The 19486-nt window shown below is 41.4% G+C and overlaps 1 protein-coding gene across 1 annotated transcript in view; it reads left to right on the top strand.

Moving 5' to 3' along the window:
• The window catches only part of UBE2J1 (ubiquitin conjugating enzyme E2 J1), a 37514-nt gene extending 20648 nt beyond the window's left edge, over positions 1 to 16866 (top strand). Inside the window, exons 5-8 of the mRNA XM_082251398.1 lie at positions 4737 to 4842; positions 5698 to 5821; positions 7447 to 7536; positions 16498 to 16866. Of these exons, the coding sequence (XP_082107524.1) occupies positions 4737 to 4842; positions 5698 to 5821; positions 7447 to 7536; positions 16498 to 16767 (590 nt within the window). The 3' untranslated portion in view covers positions 16768 to 16866. The remainder of the gene's footprint in view (positions 1 to 4736; positions 4843 to 5697; positions 5822 to 7446; positions 7537 to 16497) is intronic.
• The last annotated feature ends 2620 nt before the right edge of the window (positions 16867 to 19486 follow it).

The raw sequence follows: 19486 nt of genomic DNA, 5'->3' as shown, positions 1-19486 counted from the left end.
CCAAACTTATACCATGCAAAACCTCTTCCTTCAAGGAACGGACAACTCCAATAATGCGTTTGTGAGGTATTAAAGGAACGGAAGGGATTTCGAAGTAGTTTTCTTCAGTTAGTCGTGATAGTGCATCCGCCTTTTTGTTCTTATCTGCAGGTGTGTAGGTCACTAGGAAGTTAAACCTTAGAAAGAATAGTGACCATCGTACCTGTCGGTGAGAGAGAGTTTTGTTAGTCTGAAGATATTGGAGATTTTTATGGTCCGTGTATATAAGTATTGGTAATTGGGTGCCTTCGAGTAAATGTCGCCAATTCTCCAGAGCCAATTTTATAGCAAGCAGTTCCTTTTCCCCCACGGGGTAATTTATCTCTGGACTGCTTAGGGATTTAGAAAAAAAGGCGACTGGATGAAGTGGTGAAGTGTGAGTTGGTCGTTGGGAGAGTATTGCTCCTACTGCCATGTTTGACGCATCTACTTCCAGAATGTATTGGAGGGATGGGTCTGGATGGCGTAATATGGGAGCAGAAGTAAACCTTGTCTTTAACAGGTGAAAAGCTTTATTTGCTTCATCTGACCATTTGAATGTTTTTTTAATGCTAGTGAGCTGTGTGAGGGGTCTCACAATGGCAGAGAAGTTTCTGATGAACTTCCTGTAGAAATTCGAAAATCCAAGGAATCGCTGTAGCGCCTTGCGTGTGGTTGGTGTAGGCCAATCCTGAATGCAGGATATCTTACTCATGTCCATCTCGATTCCTGTTTTGGATATGATGTAGCCTAGAAACAGTACCTCTTCTTTATGAAACAAGCATTTTTTTCAGTTTCACATAAAGGTTGTGTGCAAGCAATCTCGATAATACTAGTCTTACATGTCTTATGTGTTCAGACAGGGATCGTGAATATATAAGTATATCGTCCAGATATACCACAACACAGACATCTAGTAAGTCTCTGAAAATATCGTTTATAAATCGTTGAAAAACTGCAGGGGCGTTGCATAACCCGAATGGCATTACAAGATATTCGAACAATCCGTATCTGGTTCTGAATGCAGTCTTCCACTCGTGTCCAGCACGGATTCGAATGAGATTGTATGCTCCTTTCAGGTCCAATTTTGAAAAATAGGTAGCTCCACGCACCTGCTCAATGAGCTCAGGGATAAGCGGTAGAGGATAGCGATCTTTTATTGTAATAGCATTCAATTGCCTATAGTCGATGATAGGCCTGAGACTTTAGTCCTTATTGCGGACAAAAAAGAGTCCTGCTGCTGTGGAAGAAGTGGAAGGTCTAATAAAACCTTTCTTCAAATTCTCATCCAAATAGTCTTTGAGATGGGAAAGTTCATCCTGTGAAAGAGGATAAACATGAACGAACGGCAATTTGCTATTTGGGAGTAGATCAATGCTACAATCATAGTCTCGATGGGGAGGTAGTGCTTGAGCATTTTTCTCAAGAAAAACCTCAGAGAGATCCTGATAACATAGTGGTGCAATCTCATCTGTCACCACAGACAGGATCTTCCCGAAAGACGGGAGGTTACACGTACCCTCGCTATAGCAAGAGAGGAAGGCCAGGGTCCGTTCCTTCCAATCTATGGTTGGTTGATGTGTGTGCAACCAGGGAAGTCCCAACACAATGGGAAAGTGGGGTGAAGGTATTAGATCGAAGGTAGTGGTCTCCATATGAGACCCGTTAGTAGTGACTAGGAGTGCCTGTGTCTGATCAGTGATCGGACCAGAGGATAAAGGAACACCGTTAATAAGACTCACTGAGACAGGTTTAAGTTTAGAAATAATAGGAACTTTATTTAAAGCAGCAAAACGTATGTCAATATAATTTCCACAAGATCCTGTGTCAATCATGGCCTTAGTAGTAATCCTGTTCTGGTCCCACTGTAATGTTAAGCAAACGGAAAGGTAAGGGTTAGTGATTAAAGTTGTCAATCCCCCTAGGAGGACATGTGAACACTCACCCTTCTTTTTGTAGACTAGGGGACAGACGTTTATCTTGTGATCCGGGGATGCACAGTACAAACAGAGATTACCAGATCGTCTTTTGGCTCTTTCCATAGTTGATAGAGGTGGGCGTATGGTTCCTACCTCCATAGGAATGGGGTCAACGGCCGAAATCCGAGAAGAACTGGATAATGGCATTCCCATTTTCTCAGCCTTTCTTTCTCGTAGTCTTCTATCTATGGTGATACTGAGTTGTATCAATGCATCCAGGGTTTTTGGCCGATCCGCTCGGGCGAGCTCGTCTTTAACGGCCTCTGATAGGCCAAGCCTAAATTGGGTTTTCAGAGATGCATCATTCCATTCTGAATCAAGGGTCCATCTCTTGAATTCTGCGACAAAGTCTTCTACAGGTCTCCTACCTTGTTTCAAGGATCTTAATTGAAGATCGGCAGTACTCTGCCTATTGGGATCATCATATAGGCTAGTGAGTTCTGCTAGGAACAAGGCATAGGAGTTGAGAAGCTGGTCGCTTTTCTCAAAAAGAGAGTCTGCCCAGGCCCGAGGATCGCCTGTTAGGTAAGAAATAATAGTACAAACCTTAATGTGATCAGTAAGGTAGGTACGGGGTTTTAGCAAGAAAAGTAACTCGCATGCGTTTTTAAATTCGCAAAATTTTTTGCGACCGCCTGTAAATACCAAAGAAGGATTTATTTTGGGTTCAGGGGACTGAGCAGTGGTAAGTTGTGTCAGTCTAATTACCTGCTGCGACAGAGCCTGATTGTCTTCTTTTAATTCAGCAAGTGCGTGTATTAACCACTTAAGCCCCGGAAGATTTTACCCCCATTCCGACCAGGGGGTATTTTGCGATTCGGCACTGCGTGATTTTAACGGACAATTGCGCGGTCGTGCGACGCTGTACCTAAACGAATTTGGCGTCCTTTTTTTCCCACAAACAGAGCTTTCTTTTGGTGGTATTTGATCACCTGTGCGATTTTTTGATCACGCGCTATAATCAAAAAAAGAGCGTCAATTTTGCAAAAATAGCAATATTTTTCACATTTTTTTATATGAAATTCCCCAAAAAAAAAATGTAAAAATCAAAATTTTTTTACTTTTTCGGCCAATTTGTTTTATGCTACCTATGTTTGGTAAAAAAAATCGCAAAAAGCGTATTTTGATTGGTTTGCGCAAAAGTTATCGCGTTTACTAACAAAGGGAAAGATTTCTGTCATTTTTGTTGTTTTTTTTTTTTAACGTGTAATGGCGATTTTTTTTTTTGCGGTACTGCGACATTGGGGCGGACAGATCGGACCCTTGACTGACATTTTTGACACTTTTGGGGTTACCAGTGACATTTCTACAGTAATCAGTGCTATATATATGCACTGTTACTGTAAAAATACACTGGTAGTGAAGGGGTTAACTTTATTTGGGAGGGAGGGGCTGTGTGTATCCCTAGGGGCGTGCTTTCTACTGTGATTGGCTGGGGCTTGAGCTGTATGGACACTGATCAACGGATCTACATACTAGATCCGAGTGATCAGTATCCTAACAGCAAGGAGAATGACAGGTGGCTTGTTTACACAAGCTGCCTGACATTCTCCCTCTCCCCCGCCGATCGCCGAGTGACCGGCGGACATCGGGTCCGCCGGTCACACGCGCGGGGGGGTCCGTGACCACGCGGGAGCGGGAGCGCGCCTCCGGGGGCGCGCGCTCGCTCCCTAGACCCTCACAGGCTAGTGACGTAGCCCTACGTCACTTTGCCTGTGAGGGGCTGACTGCCGACGTAGATCGGCGTTAGGCAGTCGGCAAGTGGTTAACGCAGTTACTTGCTGTTTTAATTGTGTCATCTGAGTGGTTATTTCTGCTGAATCCATTTGTGGTTCGTTCAATCTGTAACGCTCCTGCGTTTTATGTATGATGTGGATTTTCAGCTGCAGAAATATTCCACTTCAGTAGTCATGTAGAGAAACGCTGAGACACCAATCCCAACTCCAAATGACTCATCATGTGTGGATGATCTCAATTCAGCAAGTAAATACACACACTCAATAAGATGTTTCCTAGAGTGACTTATGTATATAGTAACACAGTGATGATAGGCTGAAGAGACAGGTTGGGTAGAGATGGTAGATGACAGACACTTGAAAGGAAATGTTCTTGAAAGTAAGATAGTAGCAGATGGGATGCAGATAGGTTTAGCAATCATGTATGGTAGCAGATGACAGAGTAGCAGGTGGACATACAAGAGAGATCAACCCAGTGCAAGAACAGGTGGTAGTAGGCTCCAGAGCTAGCAATCTTAGATAATGCAGATGTAGTAATAGTCCTTAGTATGCAGAGCTAGATAGTGTAAGCTTTAGTATGAAGGTTATAGAGGTTTCCCCTGTGGGGTACTTATCACTAATAGCAATGTAGCAGAGGAGAGGTTCGGCAAGAGCGGATGATCCGGTAGCGGGATACAGGGATCAGCGCAGCGTGGTTCCGACAGCGAGGTATGCTTGCAAGCATGAGAGCTTCAAGACAGGTTAGCATCAAGGCACAAAGCAGTTTGAACGAACACATGTGAGTGAGAGCCGGCGATCTAAATAGCCATCCAGTCCGGCGCTCAGTGATGACAGCATCAGTCTTAAAGGTGTATGCGCACCTTACCAAAAGAGAATGGTGGGGCGCATACACTTATGAAAGAGTAATTAGGGTACCCAAAGGTACCAGAACATTACACACACTTGCTAAATTAGAATTACTAAGAAACTCACACTAACCTTGTTTGTTTGAATTTTTTTTTAGTACGAACTGCATTGTTAGCTATAATTGGGTTCATGCCCACCAAAGGTGAAGGTGCCATAGGTTCTCTGGATTACACACCTGAAGAAAGAAAAGCACTTGCCAAAAAGTAAGTCCATGTGTTCCTGCTGTGTTTTGTATAAAGCCCATTAGTGTGAAAAATATGGAATTTTTCTCACCTTCCAGTAATTGTATCTGAACCTCCCAGTTTTGTTCAAGAAGGAGTCCAGGAAAAATTGTTATTAAAAAAAATCAGCTGACTTACAAAAAGCAAAATCTCAGGTGGTGTAAGGCCACCTTGTTGATTGCTGCCTGTTATTCAAAATACACATATGTGTAGCACCAATAGTATAGCCTTTGCTAATCTGAGAGGTACTCTGACAGGAGACTATGGCTTTCCATAAGACTTAGCAGTTTAAGAAAGAACTCCTCTAGGCCTGATCCCAATATATTATCATCCTAGGGTATCAGCCAATATTATGGAATATATGGGCGCTGACTCTCGGTTGCATTTATTTATTCATGCATGTATGGAAGAAGGAAGATGCTTCATAGTGTAATATGCTAAAAACCAACTGTTTATTAAAAACACATATTGCACTTACACATTTGAAGCTTAAAAACCAGCGATAGCAAAAGCAGGATACAACCGCCTTGGATTTAACTATTTGTAACCCAGAAGATTGAAAGGCGATCTCTGAAGTTCTTTGTTAGGAGAAAAAAATATTCCCTCCAGGCAAACTCTATATATTGCATGCAAAGATTTAAAGGATAACAAAGCGTTTAGTAATGGCATTCTTTTAAAGGCTATTCTATTTTTTCTCTCCACTCTTTGGAGATCTTTGCTGTGTGGCCTACTAGGAGCTATACAAGTGCCACTTCAGAAGTCCCCTGACTGGACTCATGGCACGCTACTATCAAATGGCAGGCCATTCACTGTAACAGACCATTGTATTATTAACAGGTCTCAGGAGTACTTTTGTGAGGCATGCCTAACAAGCATGAAGACTGCTTTACTCCCACTAAGTTCAGAATCCAGCCAAGATGACAGAGAAGCCCGAGAACTTGCAAGACAGATCAATTTTACGGTACATGAGCTATGCTTGTTTTTCTCTTGGTGTACATGTACTACTTTACTGCCTCTTCTGGGGTTGGTATCCAATGTGTCAGGAGGGGCAGTGCCGGTGTCCAAAAAATGTTCTATGCCACAGCAAGTTTAAAAAAAAAAAAATCCTCTTCTTCAGGGCAAAATAAAAAGACATAATTGGTAAAATGTAAACATAGCATTTAATTTTAGTGTGTCCTATATGTCTATCTATCTATCTATTTATACATTTTTGTTCCCCCCCAAATTATCTTCCGGAACAACACATGAGATAGAAAGAGTCACCTCTTTCAACAGGAGCAGGAAGCGCATCATCAAAATCCATTTAACTATTAATATTAGTATTAATATATTAACAATTAAATCCAAATTCCTCATACATGCTTCCACTATAAATGGATAATTTGGTAATAGTTTCCTCTTTACATATATGTTAATGTGATTAAAATTGAATAATATTATTGCAGTAAAAAATTAGTAGTGGGGTAGATACAAGCTATGTAAATCTATACCTTTTCTGTTTCTGTTTGAGGCTTGTAAATTGCAAATTTTCAATAAAAATTATTTGAGAGAAAAAAAAAAAACATTCAAAATGAAGTCCTTCTGCTTAACTGGTCAGTCGTTGTGTTTCCTTCACCTGGAGGAGACACATCCATTGGAACCTGGTAGAAGAGGGCTCCGATAAGGATTCTCAGGTGCAGTCTTCTATTCACCCCCTAATTGTTTCACCCTTCTTAACAAATATGGGGGAAATCCCTGCCACCAAGTCCCTTCCTACTTTTAAGCAAGAAGTAGTCTGGGCCCACTCCCTTTTCAGTGTCTGGGGAAGTCCAGTAATGAAAAGTGACTTTACCCCCTTGGTGAACTGGCCTGGGCTGATGTGGTAGTTGGGGATCATCTCTGCTGGGGATGTCAAGTGGAGTTTACTTAACCAGTGGCACTGGGCACCAAGTTCGAGTAGGGTATTTTTGCTGCAGTGCCTGGTTCTGGCGCTGTGAGAATGCAACCAAGACTTCCTAAATAGGCTTCTTTAATCATTTTCATATACAAAATATGCTTATGACTGTATGTAATATCAGAGTCAAATATATGGCTTAATAAAACCCTTAATTACGCTTTTGTGTTGAGCTGCACAGACCTTGGAGGCTTGTGCATGTCCTTGATTGACCAAGACCTTACTACCTTACTGCTATGGTTTGGTCTTCTTATTGGAATATATATTTCTTTGTTGAATCAACCTGTATAACTGTATTTTCTTCCTATGTGGCATAGACTTTTTCCCCATGTGTACTTGTGATTTGAATCACATTAAACCTCCTGAGTAGCAGCAACTTTGGAATATTGTGTGTGCGTGTGTGTGTCTTTACTATCTTGTCTTTTATAGTTGGGAGAAGTGGCCTTTTTATGTGTGGGCACCTGTGGATGATTCCTACCCCTGGCACCTACACAAGTGAAATGGCAGAATTAAGTGGACTTGCTCTAATTTCATGGATTATGTTTACTACTGACCTATTCTGTCAGTATTTTGACACTTTCAAAATGTGAAGGATCTTTGACTTGTGGTAATACATTATAATTATTTTGTATCTCCTTCATGATCATCTACAGGTAAATCCTCCTGGAAATTCTCAAGCAGAAGGAAGTGGCACCACACCAAAACCACCCGAAACAGAACAGAATACTGACACAGTGCCTCCGGTATAATTTCCTAAATTTTTTTTTTTCTATAGTTGCGTTTTTATCCTAGGAGCCTTCTCTAAAATATATTAGCAACATAAAAGGCCACCACTGATTACTTTATATCTAACATACATAAGGCTTCATGTATACTAGCAGCTCCTAAGCTTGAGTAGGAGCTTTTGGCATTTCTTTTGCCAAAGCTTTTAAACTCCACTCCACTCCATAAAATTCAACAAACACATAGGCTTTTAGCAGAGTTTAGGAGCTGCTGTGGTTAGGTGAGGTTCAGCCTCCCTCTCCTGAGCGAGGAAGAATCACATTCAGGATAGGAACGTTTTGATCGCCGGTTTCGGGAAAACGCAGCAAAATCGCGGCATGATTTTGCAGCATTTTCCTGCACCCATGGTAAATGATGGCCAAGTGTACATGAAGCCTAAGATGCACATTGGCAGGGCCAGCACACTTTCCTGCTAGATAGCAAAAACAAAGTCTGAGCTGTTTGAAAAATGTTCATTGAAAACAGGTTTCCCAGGTCATTCTCCAGGATGATCCCACAAGATAGGCTATGGCCCCCTCTACAGAAGGAGAAAGTTGTGAATACCCTAGGAGTAGGAAAAGAGTTACCAGATACATTTACCTAAAAAAAAAAAAAAAAAAAAAAAATTACCTCTATGTAAAATGAATATCTCCTAAATGTGCACCGTTTAAGAGATATCCAACTGAGCAGTAGCCAGTGATGTCACCAGTGCATGCTCTCTGAAGAAATGGCACACTGTGCCGTTCCTTCAGAGGTCTGTGCTGTAAACCCTGACTCCTGTGTGCATGCGTAGGAGTGGCATCTTCGCGGCTCGGCCAGTCAGACATCCGAAACCCTAGAACCCAGAAAGGAACCTTGGTTTTAAGATAAGCCTCGCATACTAGCACTTTATGACATTGACTTGGGAGGTGACTTTTTTTTTTTTTTTCTTTTTACAAACTTTACTACTGCTTTTAACTGTTTCAAAAAACATATTGAGTTATTGTGCCATTTACTATAAAAAAAAATGTTATGGGTACCTACATCCGAGAATTTAGGCTTTTGTGGACTTTTTTAAAAAACAAAACCATTTCATTCCTGGAATGTCGGGATTGCTAACATTCACATTTGCCTATTTCCCTAACCAAATTGTGAAACCATTAAGAGGCTTGTGTCATAACTTTTACATGTGCGGCACTATTGCAGTTGAAGATCAAACCGAAGCAGCTTCCTTGGCTGTAAAGGATAGGAGGGTTTGATTCCACTGTAAAACAACCACCAAATATCTCTGTATAGCACTTAGAACAAGGCTGAATGTGGCATGGATGTACAGACACCTCTGTTGAACACCAGACTTAAAAGGCCATGATCACCAGAGTCACTGAAACAGTAATAGTTTATTAATCATACAAATATTTTTAAAAATTGTTAGCTGTAGAATAAGCTCACACTGGATCCACCAATGGCCATATGTAAACAACCAGGGGCTATGCCACCTACTTGCCCATATGTAGAGATGTTATGGATGGGTCCTCAGCCATTGCAAAATCACGGGGTTGCCCGGACACACATAGGGAAGCGTGAAGAATAGCTGGGCTGCTGTCACGGCCTACATCGAGGCACTGATGATGGGGTGAAGACGTAGGAACCTGCAGTGTTCACTCCGTAAAACCACTGTGTACGTGGAAGGAGGCCAGCGGTGACGTCACAGTGCATTCTCTACCCAAGACTATAGGAGGCATGACTGCCCCTAATGCAGCCTTGTACTTTCAAGCATTTGCCCTAAAAAGAATCATAGACTGGTTTCGCTATTGCCAAGGGAAACTGTGGGTTCAGTTTGAACAATAAGCCTCCTTGGATCTACAAGCTCTCCCCTGGATTCCACCTCTTGAGAAAAAGGACATTGGTACTCTTCTAGTACTTACTAAAACTGATTCTGAGTTTATGGGACACCTTGATAGAGCATCTCCACATCTCCACCTTTATTGGCCCTATGACACCTCTATTTGACAATCCATCTTTTCCAATAGGGGTACATTGTCGTCCTCCAGGTCCTTGGACTAAAATTGATACATCACCATTGGGCCTCAATTCTCTCAGTAGACAGCTTCTTCCCTAATCTTACGGTTTTGATTTCTGATGTGTGTATATATAGAAGGGATAATTGGTTTTTGCAGCCACAAATGAATTAATTTCTTGCTTCAGTTGCTGATAAACAAAAGCTTATCTCCAATCCTACTTCATTTTGAGGATCTACTACTTAGTGATTCACCCCCAAAGCAAACAAACAACTTCCAAAATCTATTCTATTTTTGTCTTTTCTCTTTCTCATCCAAACCCTGCAGTCTATACTATTAAGTGGGAGAAGGAGTTAAAAACTCAAATTAGTGAGGAAGATTGGGGGAAGGCATTTATACTGTCTCACAAGCTCTCTATAGCCAGTGTAACAAGAGAAAAACCGTAACATTCTGTCACAATGTAACATGTGCCCACATACTTTGCATTGTTGCATTGTGGGAACCAAGAGGGCAGAGTGTCCCCTGATTAAATAGGTTGTAAACCCTCTCCTATAACTTGTACCTTTTTAATAAGGCTTACCTATAGGTACTGTAAATATCTCCTAAATTTTCACCATTTAGGAGATATTTACTTTTAACCTTCTTGTAAAATATGCAAATTAGCATTTTTCCAGATCAACAGTATGTTCGTATGCGTTCATTTGTTCGCAATGGCGCACATTTGCGTGCATTAGGCGTAAATTACTGTCCAAAAATGCTGATTGTTCTTACTGAAGAATGCACGGCGCTCATTTACGCGCCTGTGTGCATAGGCAATTTACAATGAATGAGCTGTAATAGAATAGATACAGAACAAAATAGAATAGATTTTGGAAGTTGTTTGCTTTGGGGGTGAATAACTAAGTAGTAGATCCTCAAAATGAAGTAGGATTGGAGATAAGCTTTTGTTTATCAGCAACTGAAGCATGAAATCCATTTGTTGCTGCAAAAACCAATTCTCCCTTCTATATATACATCATAAATCAAAACCGTAAGATTAGGGAAGAAGCTGTCTACCAAGAGAATTGAGGCCCAATGGTGATGTATCAATTTTAGTCCAAGGACCTGGAGGAAGACAATGTACCCCTATCGGAAAAGATGGATTGTAAATAGAGGTGTCATAGGGCGAATAAAGGTGGAGATATGTAGACGCTCTATCAAGGTGTCCCATAAACTCAGTATCAGTTTTAGTAAGTATTAGAAGGGTACCAATATCCTTTCTCTCAAGAGGTGGAATCCAAGGGTGAGCTTGTAGATCTCAGGAGGCTAATTGTTCAAACTGAACCCACAGTTTCCCTTGGCGATAGCGAAACCAGTCTACGATTCTTTTTAGGACAAATGCTTGAAAGTACAAGGCTGCATCAGGGGCATGCCTCCTCTATTCTTGGGTAGAGAAAGCACTTTACAATTCAAGTGGGGATGCAGTTTACGGAAAAAAAAACAGCTGGAATATACTGTATATTTGAACAATTTGAAAGATATAAAAATCTCGGAATAACATCCATTTTCAGTGTACTAATTCCCCCAATCCACGAGAGGGTTTTCCTATCATAGTTTTGAAGATCAAGAATAGTTTTACATAAAAGAACTTAATGATTAAGAAAGTAGAACTTTGATCCTGTGGGATATATACCCCTCAGTGGCGGCCGGTGCGTTGGGGGCGCAGGGGCGCCGCCCCCCCCCTATCCATGCATCCGGCCCCCTAATCTACATGCGGGGTGCCGGACGCATGGAGTTCAATGGGGGTTTTTTTTTGTCTTCTGAAGCACGTGATTAGAGCAGTGTTTCTCAACTCCGGTCCTCAGGGCACACTAACAGGCCAGATTTTAAGTATTACCTTGTGGAGATGCAGGCTAGAATACTGCAATCAATGAGCAGCAAATTATATCATCTGCAATGCATTTCAGTTTTCTTTAAAACCTGGCCGGTTAGTGTGCCCGGAGGACTGGAGTTGAGACACACTGGATTAGAGCCAGAGGCTCTAATAGGCTTCAGAAAAGGGTGGACCCGGGGCGCAGAGCAGTGTGCCCTGAGCCCACCCATTGTGTGACAATAGCGAATGAATATTCGCTATTGTCACACGGATCCTACTCCTGGCCAATCAGAAAGCGCGTCCGAGACCCGTTTCCTGATTGACCGAAAGGCGAACCTTTGCCATTGGCCAAGGAAGAGGAGGAGGAGGACTCGGGAGATGCGGAGTACTGAGGAAAATCCGCCGCTGCATCAGGTAAGTGCACTGGTCTCTCTGCACGCTGTGGTCACTCTGCATTGATGGGGGCACGCTGTGGTCACTCTGCATTGATGGGGGCACACTGTGGTCACTCTGCATTGATGTGGCACACTGTGGTCACTCTGCATTGATGTGGCACACTGTGGTCACTCTGCATTGAAGGGGGCATGCTGTGGTCACTCTGCATTGATGGGGGCACGCTGTGGTCCCTCTGCATTGATGGGGCACGCTGTGGTCCCTCTGCATTGATGGGGCACACTGTGGTCCCTCTGCATTGATGGGGGCACGCCGTGGTCACTCTGCATTGAAGGGGGCACGCCGTGGTCACTCTGCATTGAAGGGGGCACGCCGTGGTCACTCTGCATTGAAGGGGGCACGCCGTGGTCACTCTGCATTGAAGGGGGCACGCCGTGGTCACTCTGCATTGAAGGGGGCACGCCGTGGTCACTCTGCATTGATGGGAGCATGCTCTGGTCACTGCAATGAAGGGGGCACACTGTACTTTGATTACTGAAGGCCCCTTTCACACTTTTGTGACCTCCAAGTAATGCAATTTTTTGCCGCAAAGCAATGCCTATTACATTTTTCTGCTTGGGCCCCCCCCCCCCCCCCAAAAAAAAATGTTGAGCACCAGCCGCCATTGGTAACCCTAGATACTTTAAAGAAGTTGAACAGATTCTAAAGGGAAAATTTGCAGTGTCTGTATTGTGGTCGCCGAGAGTGAAACCTTAAGAATTTCAGATTTAAAAAGACTGACCTTAAAATTACTCACAAATCAGATCTTTTAAATTCTTGTAGAATAGAAGGCATTGCTATGTGGGGTTGGGTCACGTACAGCAGATCATCATCTGGAAATAGGAACAATTTGATCTAAAGTGAACCTACAGATATCCCAGGGATGTTAGGATTACGCCTAATGGCAACCGCCAAATGCTCCATTGTTAATATATAAAGCAAAGGGGAAAGAGGCCAACCCTGACGTGTACCATTATTAATAGGGAATCATGCAGAGAGTAATTCATTGACCTTCACCCTTGCAGAGGGGCAGGAGTACAAGGCCAAAATACTAGAGATCTTCCTAAGGCCCAGTCCGATTTGGACTAGTGTATGCTGCAAGAATGCCCAAATGACCCTAGTAAAAGCCTTCTCTGCGTCTACTGACAGGATTCACATTGGAATAGAAAAGAACTGAGTGTGTTGCATTTGCAACTTTGTTTTAATCACATTATCCTGTGCCTCCCACTCAGCGACAAAACCCTCCTAGTCAAGATAAGTAAGACCCTGAAGCAATGGTTGAAGTCTATAAACAAAAACACATTTTTAAATCAACCCCCCCCCCCCCACCCAATTAAAGAGAGAGGCTGAAAATGTGAACATCTTGAGTAAGTGATCTTTATCAGGTTTTGGTATTAAAGAAGAAGTAAACCCTCCTCAGGAAGTTGTACCTATAGGTAAGCCTATGATAAGGCTTACCTATAGGTACTGTAAATATCTCCTAAACATGTACCGTTTAGGAGATATTTACATTTGATGCAGCCAGTGACGTCACTGGCGCATGCGCTCTGAAGGAACGGCAGATCGTGCCGTTCCTTCAGAGCCCTGTGCCGTGACCGTCGGCTCCCGCGCGCGTGCGCAGGAGTGACGTCACCGCGGCTCCGGCCAATCAGATGGCCGGATGCCGCGATCCCGGAAGACGGGCGACTGTACATGTCGCCCGTCATAGAGGTAAGAGAGCGGCGCGGCGAGGGCTCGTTCTAAGGTAAGTATTTGATAATGAGCTAGTATGCGATGCATACTAGCTCATTATGTCTTTATCTTTCAGGATGTAAAGAAAAGAAAAAAAAAAAATATTGGTTTACAACCTCTTTAATGAAATGTGTTTTAAGGGCTTGAGGGGGAAATGACTCCCTTAGCGTTACCATAATACATACTTTAAGCAAAAATGGAGCAAGTCACTGGTCCCCATAAAGTGTCAGTTAGTGTCCCAATGTCCGCCGAAATGTCAAAGTCTGGCGATAAGTCGTTGATCGCTTCCATTACTAGTAAAAATAAATAAATATATAACCTAGTTTGTAGACTCTATAACTTTAGCGCAAACCAATCAATATACACTTATTGGGATTTTTTTTTTACCAAAATTATGTAGCAGAATACATATTGGCCTAAGTTTTAAAAAAAATCTAAAAATGTTTTCATAAAAATGTTTGTTTATTAGATATGTTTTATAGCAAAAAGTAAATATTATTATTATTATTATTATTATTATTATTTTTATTGTTATTTATTTTTTTCAAAATTGTCGGTCTCTTTTTTTTGTTTATAGCGCTAAAAATAAAAACTGCAGAGGTGATCAGATACCACTAAAAGAGAACTATTTGTGGGGGGAAAAAAATGACAGATTTTATTTTTTTGGGGGTACAGCTTCGCTCAACTGCACATTTGTCAGTTAAAGTAACGCTGTGCCGTATCACAAAAAATTGCCTGGTCGTGAAGGGGGGTAAATCTTCCAGGGCTAAAGTGGTTAATGTTCTATCTGACAAACCTTTGGATTGTTGGAAGCCTATGATTTTATTCTTGTTTAAAATCTTTCAAAAATTTTAAACAAAAAATGATTTCTAATTTTTGCACAATTCTTCTCCTGTTTAGTAAGCAATAAAGGAGAACTGTTCCCTCCTATTTAATAGCAGACAATCAAGCTTTCTGCCCTCTAAAGTACTGTTATATGCTGGATGGCTTCCAATACAAGATTTTAACTGTAGTACTCCCTAAGAGATAATCTGGCATTCCAGCCAGTGGCGAGGGTAAGTATCTAGGCAGAAGACAGTTATTCGCATTAAAGAGGGGGTTACTGAGGGAGTTGGGGGCTGTGATATCAAGCTTCCTTTTTTTTTTTTTTCCTTAAATATGAAATGTGATGAGAGCTTCTTGTTTATATAATTCTGCTTCTATAATTGTAAGTATTAATTTGGCATTTGCCTAATTCTCCCAGTCTGGGGTACTTATATAACGCATCCATTATGGGAGTGCATGGAGCCTGGTCCTGAGCCAAAGCAGCTGCTGTTGGACTTTTGTAAATGCAATCTAAATTCAGTGATAAATTGTGCTCAAATCCTAGATAAGCTGCACTTTATTTATTTATTTGTTTATTTTAGCGGCGATGGGCCTGGGGATTGGTATAGACAAAAACACGTCTAATAACGTCAGACCATCTGTTGTAGCAGGCTTTGCATTTTACAGGCTCAGTAACTGGGGGAATACCCTCCAACGACGACTTCACACAATCACTAGAGCAGTGATCAGTGGTCCTTTTTTTTTTTTCTCTTCTCTAAAAGCCCCTTTTATCTTGAATGCTGTATGTTATACGGGGGGAACTTACACAAAGAACAAACACAATTCGCATGTAGTGTATGACGTAGTTGATGACTGCGACCTGTCTCAATGGAAATGCATTAAGCTGCAGAAAGCTTACTCCACATTCAGTTACATTTGCTGCCTGATCTCATTTATGCTGTAGGCTAAGCAGACAACTGCCTAACAAAACAAAGTACTCTGGAACAAACCGTTAACTCCAAACGCTAAAGCTTCCAATGCAAAGACAAATGCGGAATAATTGTTTTTTTTTGGAACACTTAAACTGATGAACTGTGCATTATTATTTTTAAATGTGCAAACATATTTGCTTTGTCTTATCTCCTAATGTTATAGTATGCTTTTTGTGTAGGCATTAGTGTTTTAAAGGATTACATTTTAGCTTTGTTTTTCCACCACAGTTATGATCCTATTCTTGAAAAATATATCTTCATATTGTGCTCTCAAGTTTCCTGTTACTTAGGCCCCTTTCACACTTATGCAACTTTGGACATCAGGCGTTCGTTCCCCATGTTTTCCAATAATACCCATTCATATTTTCGCAACTTAAAGTTGCAGCAACTTCAAAGTAGTTCATGCACTACTTTGATTCAGCTTTCATGTAACTTGAGGGCCATAGACTTTAATGTGAACCCTCAGAAGTTGCACGAAAGTCATACTTAACTGTTATACAATGCAATTTGTGTCCAACAGTTGTCCATTAAAACTGGTCAAAGCCAAGGTCGTGTCCAAGTTTCTCCCATTCAAAGTTGCACTCCAAAGTCAGCGCATACAAGTGTGAAAGGGGCCTTAAAGGCATAGTTCACCTTTACCCAAATAAGGGATGTCTGTAGATAAACAGTCTTGAGCAGAGCTGAATAATGCCCTTGCTATAGATATACCTAGACTGGAGAACTTCCAGGGCATTGCTAAGAGACGTCCAGCTGTGTCTGTGTTCACCTCCACCATCACAGGAGTGTGCAATTTCTCTGATTCAAACTCCCTCGCATGCTCTTTCTCTCCCCTGACACAGTAGCTGTGTGCTCATTGAGAATTTTTTCATGTAGAATATCTTTTTGTGGTTCCAGAACAATAGCAAACTGACAGTCGAGGTCACAGTAAAATCATATACTCTAGGCCAGTGATGGCAAACCTTGGCACCCCAGATGTTTTGGAACTTCATTTCCCATGATGCTCATGCACTCTGCAGTGTAGCTGAGCATCATGGGAAATGTAGTTCCAAAACATCTGAGGTGCCAAGGTTCACCATCACTCCTCTAGGATAGGAACACTGTGCAACGTCCTTAATCCAGCAATCCCTTTTTCAGGTTGAGACCCATGATAGAGAAGCTCCACCTGTTGAAGAAGAGGCACAGCCAAGCCCAACTCCCAATGTGTCCAGGAGCCCTCGGCAGCGACGAGCACAACAGAGGAGAAACCCGGCTTCTCCAGGGCTCATCCCAGTCCAGCAACATACTGACGATGCAAGCAACACTGGATCAACAGTGCTGATAGTATTGCTGACCTTGGCATTGGCAGCACTTATTTTCCGCAGAATATACTTGGCCAACGACTACATTTTTGACTATGAGCTATAATGTTTGGTTTGTACTGTAAGGGATTGACATGAACACTTGTTAAAACGTGTATTAGTTATGACAACTGTTTAAGGGAATGGCACTTTCTGTTAAAAAAAACATTTATCTGCTTAAATGGCTATCTATGGCATACTATAATATTGTTGCTGGATCTTTCTTCCTATCAGGCTATACACTTTGAACAAGTGCTTTTGTTCATACCCATGTTTATATGTTTACTGAACAAAGTGAATAATGGGTAGCACACAACCCAATTTGTAGAAAAGAAAACTACTGCACTCCCATGATAGATATACTGATGCAAATAAGGTTTTTTCTTTTTTTTAAAAATATTTCTTAGAGTGATAAGTTAAATGCTTCCATCAGAGGGAATGCTGTGACCATGATCTTTAAACTTGTAGCTTGGGTTGAGTGTACTCTTCTACGCACTTAACAAAAAAAAAAAGTGCAAAATTCATGACTTTTTTTAACCTTATTTTGTGCAAGGTTTGTAGATTGCTTTTGCACATTTCTTTTCTATTAAACGATAAACATCCATTGGGCCCAACCATGAATGTAGACCTACAACAGCAGAGGGTCAAAGGCTCTTCGCATGCTGCGTTAGTAAAGCCTTTGGCCTTTGAGAGACTTTTATTTTTCCTTTCTAATGCATTAATAATAGGATGTGGATAGCTGTCCCTGGAACTGGTTAGATTTATTTTTTTGGATATGCACAAGCAAAGCAGTCCATTTTTGTGTGGTGGATGTGTCGGTTATGAGTAGCGGCTTTGATTTTACATCCAGGATTAGAAACGCTCAATAAATGCACAACTTCAATCAGTAATGACACTACTGTGATCCAAGTATGGTATCGCCACCTGTATTGAACAGGGACATTTTTACCAGTCTAGTTGGCCCTGCTTCTGCGGGCACCAAGCCCAGTGTCACACAGTCTGGGAAAATGACAGTGTTCAGATAGACCTATGACAAAGTGGGGTTGATTAAGGCCTCATGCACATAGGGCTTTTTTAAAGCTGCTTTTAGGAGCGTCCGACGTTTCTTTTGTTTTTGTTTTTTTGCAGCTTAAAAACGCCTCTCTATTATTCTATGGCCTCATGCACACACAGGCTTTTAGGAGCTGCAACACTCCAAACAAATATTTCAGCCAAGCGCTCACTTCCAAGGGGGAAGACTGGCGTGCTGCTCTCCTCAGGCAGGGAACTCCAAAACGGGTACATAATAGAAAGGAAAAGGAGGTGCAAACACCTAGTGCATTCTATAGAGCTCTGAAGAAGGGAGCTTGACTCCCGAAACGCGTTAGCGGTCGCAGTTTCCAGGACATGTTTCAACATACGTGTGATGGGAATTTGCAATACGATTTCAATTCTTCATGTTTGTGAGTATGCATTCAGCATTTTATTAAAACATTTTATACAGTACCACGGGTAATGCACTAGGTGTTTGCGCCTCCTTTTCCTTTCTTTTTGGAGCTGTAAGTGGCATAGGCCTTTTCAAGGTGTAAAAAAACCCCAGGGCCAGTGCGTTCTGGAGCAGCAGCGTTAGGCTGTAAAAACGCCTGGCGCACCTAAACGCTGTATACAGTGTTAAGCCACGTAAAGCATTTTTAAGCTGTAGTAGTTGGATTTGAGAATGGAAAATAGAAGAGGGCAGAGAAAGGATGCTAAACGCTAAGGTGGCTAAAAGCCAATGCAAAACGCTTCTAAAAGCGCGTTTTTACAGCTGCTTTTTCCTGGCGTCAGAACTGGCTTTGCAGCTCGTTTTTTCAAACGCCCTGTGTGCCTGAGGCCTTTACTAAAACTGGAAAATGTGTAAAATCTGGTGCAGCTGTGCATGGTAGCCAATTTGCTTGTTCAGTTAAACTTCAACAATAAAACCAGGAAGCAACTGCCTTTTTTAAAATTGCAGAGTTTTTCTGTCTGGTTTAAAGTGTATGTATGTATGTATATATACTGTATGTGTATAATATATATATGTGTATTATATATATACACACACACACACACACACACACACACTTTTGGAGTGGAGATGGATTAAAACACCTATTTTTTATCGCTACCTCTGGACTCATTAGGGAGGTTTACCATTATCACTGAAAATAAAATAAAGTAAAAGAAAATCCAAAATTTTGGGTTGTCCCCAGAACAGTGATAGAGGGGAAATCATCCGATAGGGACACTAGTTCTGGTGACCTGGGGGTGCCCCTATAGATTCCCTCTAGTTGCTGGGATTTCCTCTCACTTCCTGTTTTGACTATAGAGCTGGAAGTGAAGGTGTATATTGCCAATGGTACACAGATGGTCGGAAAAAAAACAAAAACCTACAGGGGTTATTGCTCTACCCAAATTAAAAAAAAAAAGTGGATAGCTAGCATGGATTAGCTAGCTTTGTTCATTTAGTTTCACAGCTGCGTTTTTTAAAAAGCAAATTTATTTATACTTTTTTTTTTTTTTTTTTTTTATTTTACTTTGCAAAGACTCCAGCATTTTCAGAAACTGTCCTTTTCTAAAAAGGAAACTTGGGAAAAACAAAATCAACAGGAAATAATATATCACAAAATGTTCTAAAAAGAAAGAGGCTGAAACATTTTCTTGCAATTTTTTTTTTTTTTCTTGAGGAGAGGGGTTCAGGGTTTGTCTCTGAAGATAATATGGTCAGTATCCTGTAGTCTATTTTCAAATGTATATCTTGCTTTTTTAATTAAAAGTAATTACTTAAT

Source organism: Pelophylax lessonae (genome assembly GCF_965119305.1).
Source record: "Pelophylax lessonae genome assembly, chromosome: 3".
Lineage (NCBI taxonomy): Eukaryota > Metazoa > Chordata > Amphibia > Anura > Ranidae > Pelophylax > Pelophylax lessonae.
The sequence above is the reverse complement of the archived record's forward strand: the minus strand, read 5'-3'. Positions and strand labels throughout refer to the sequence as shown.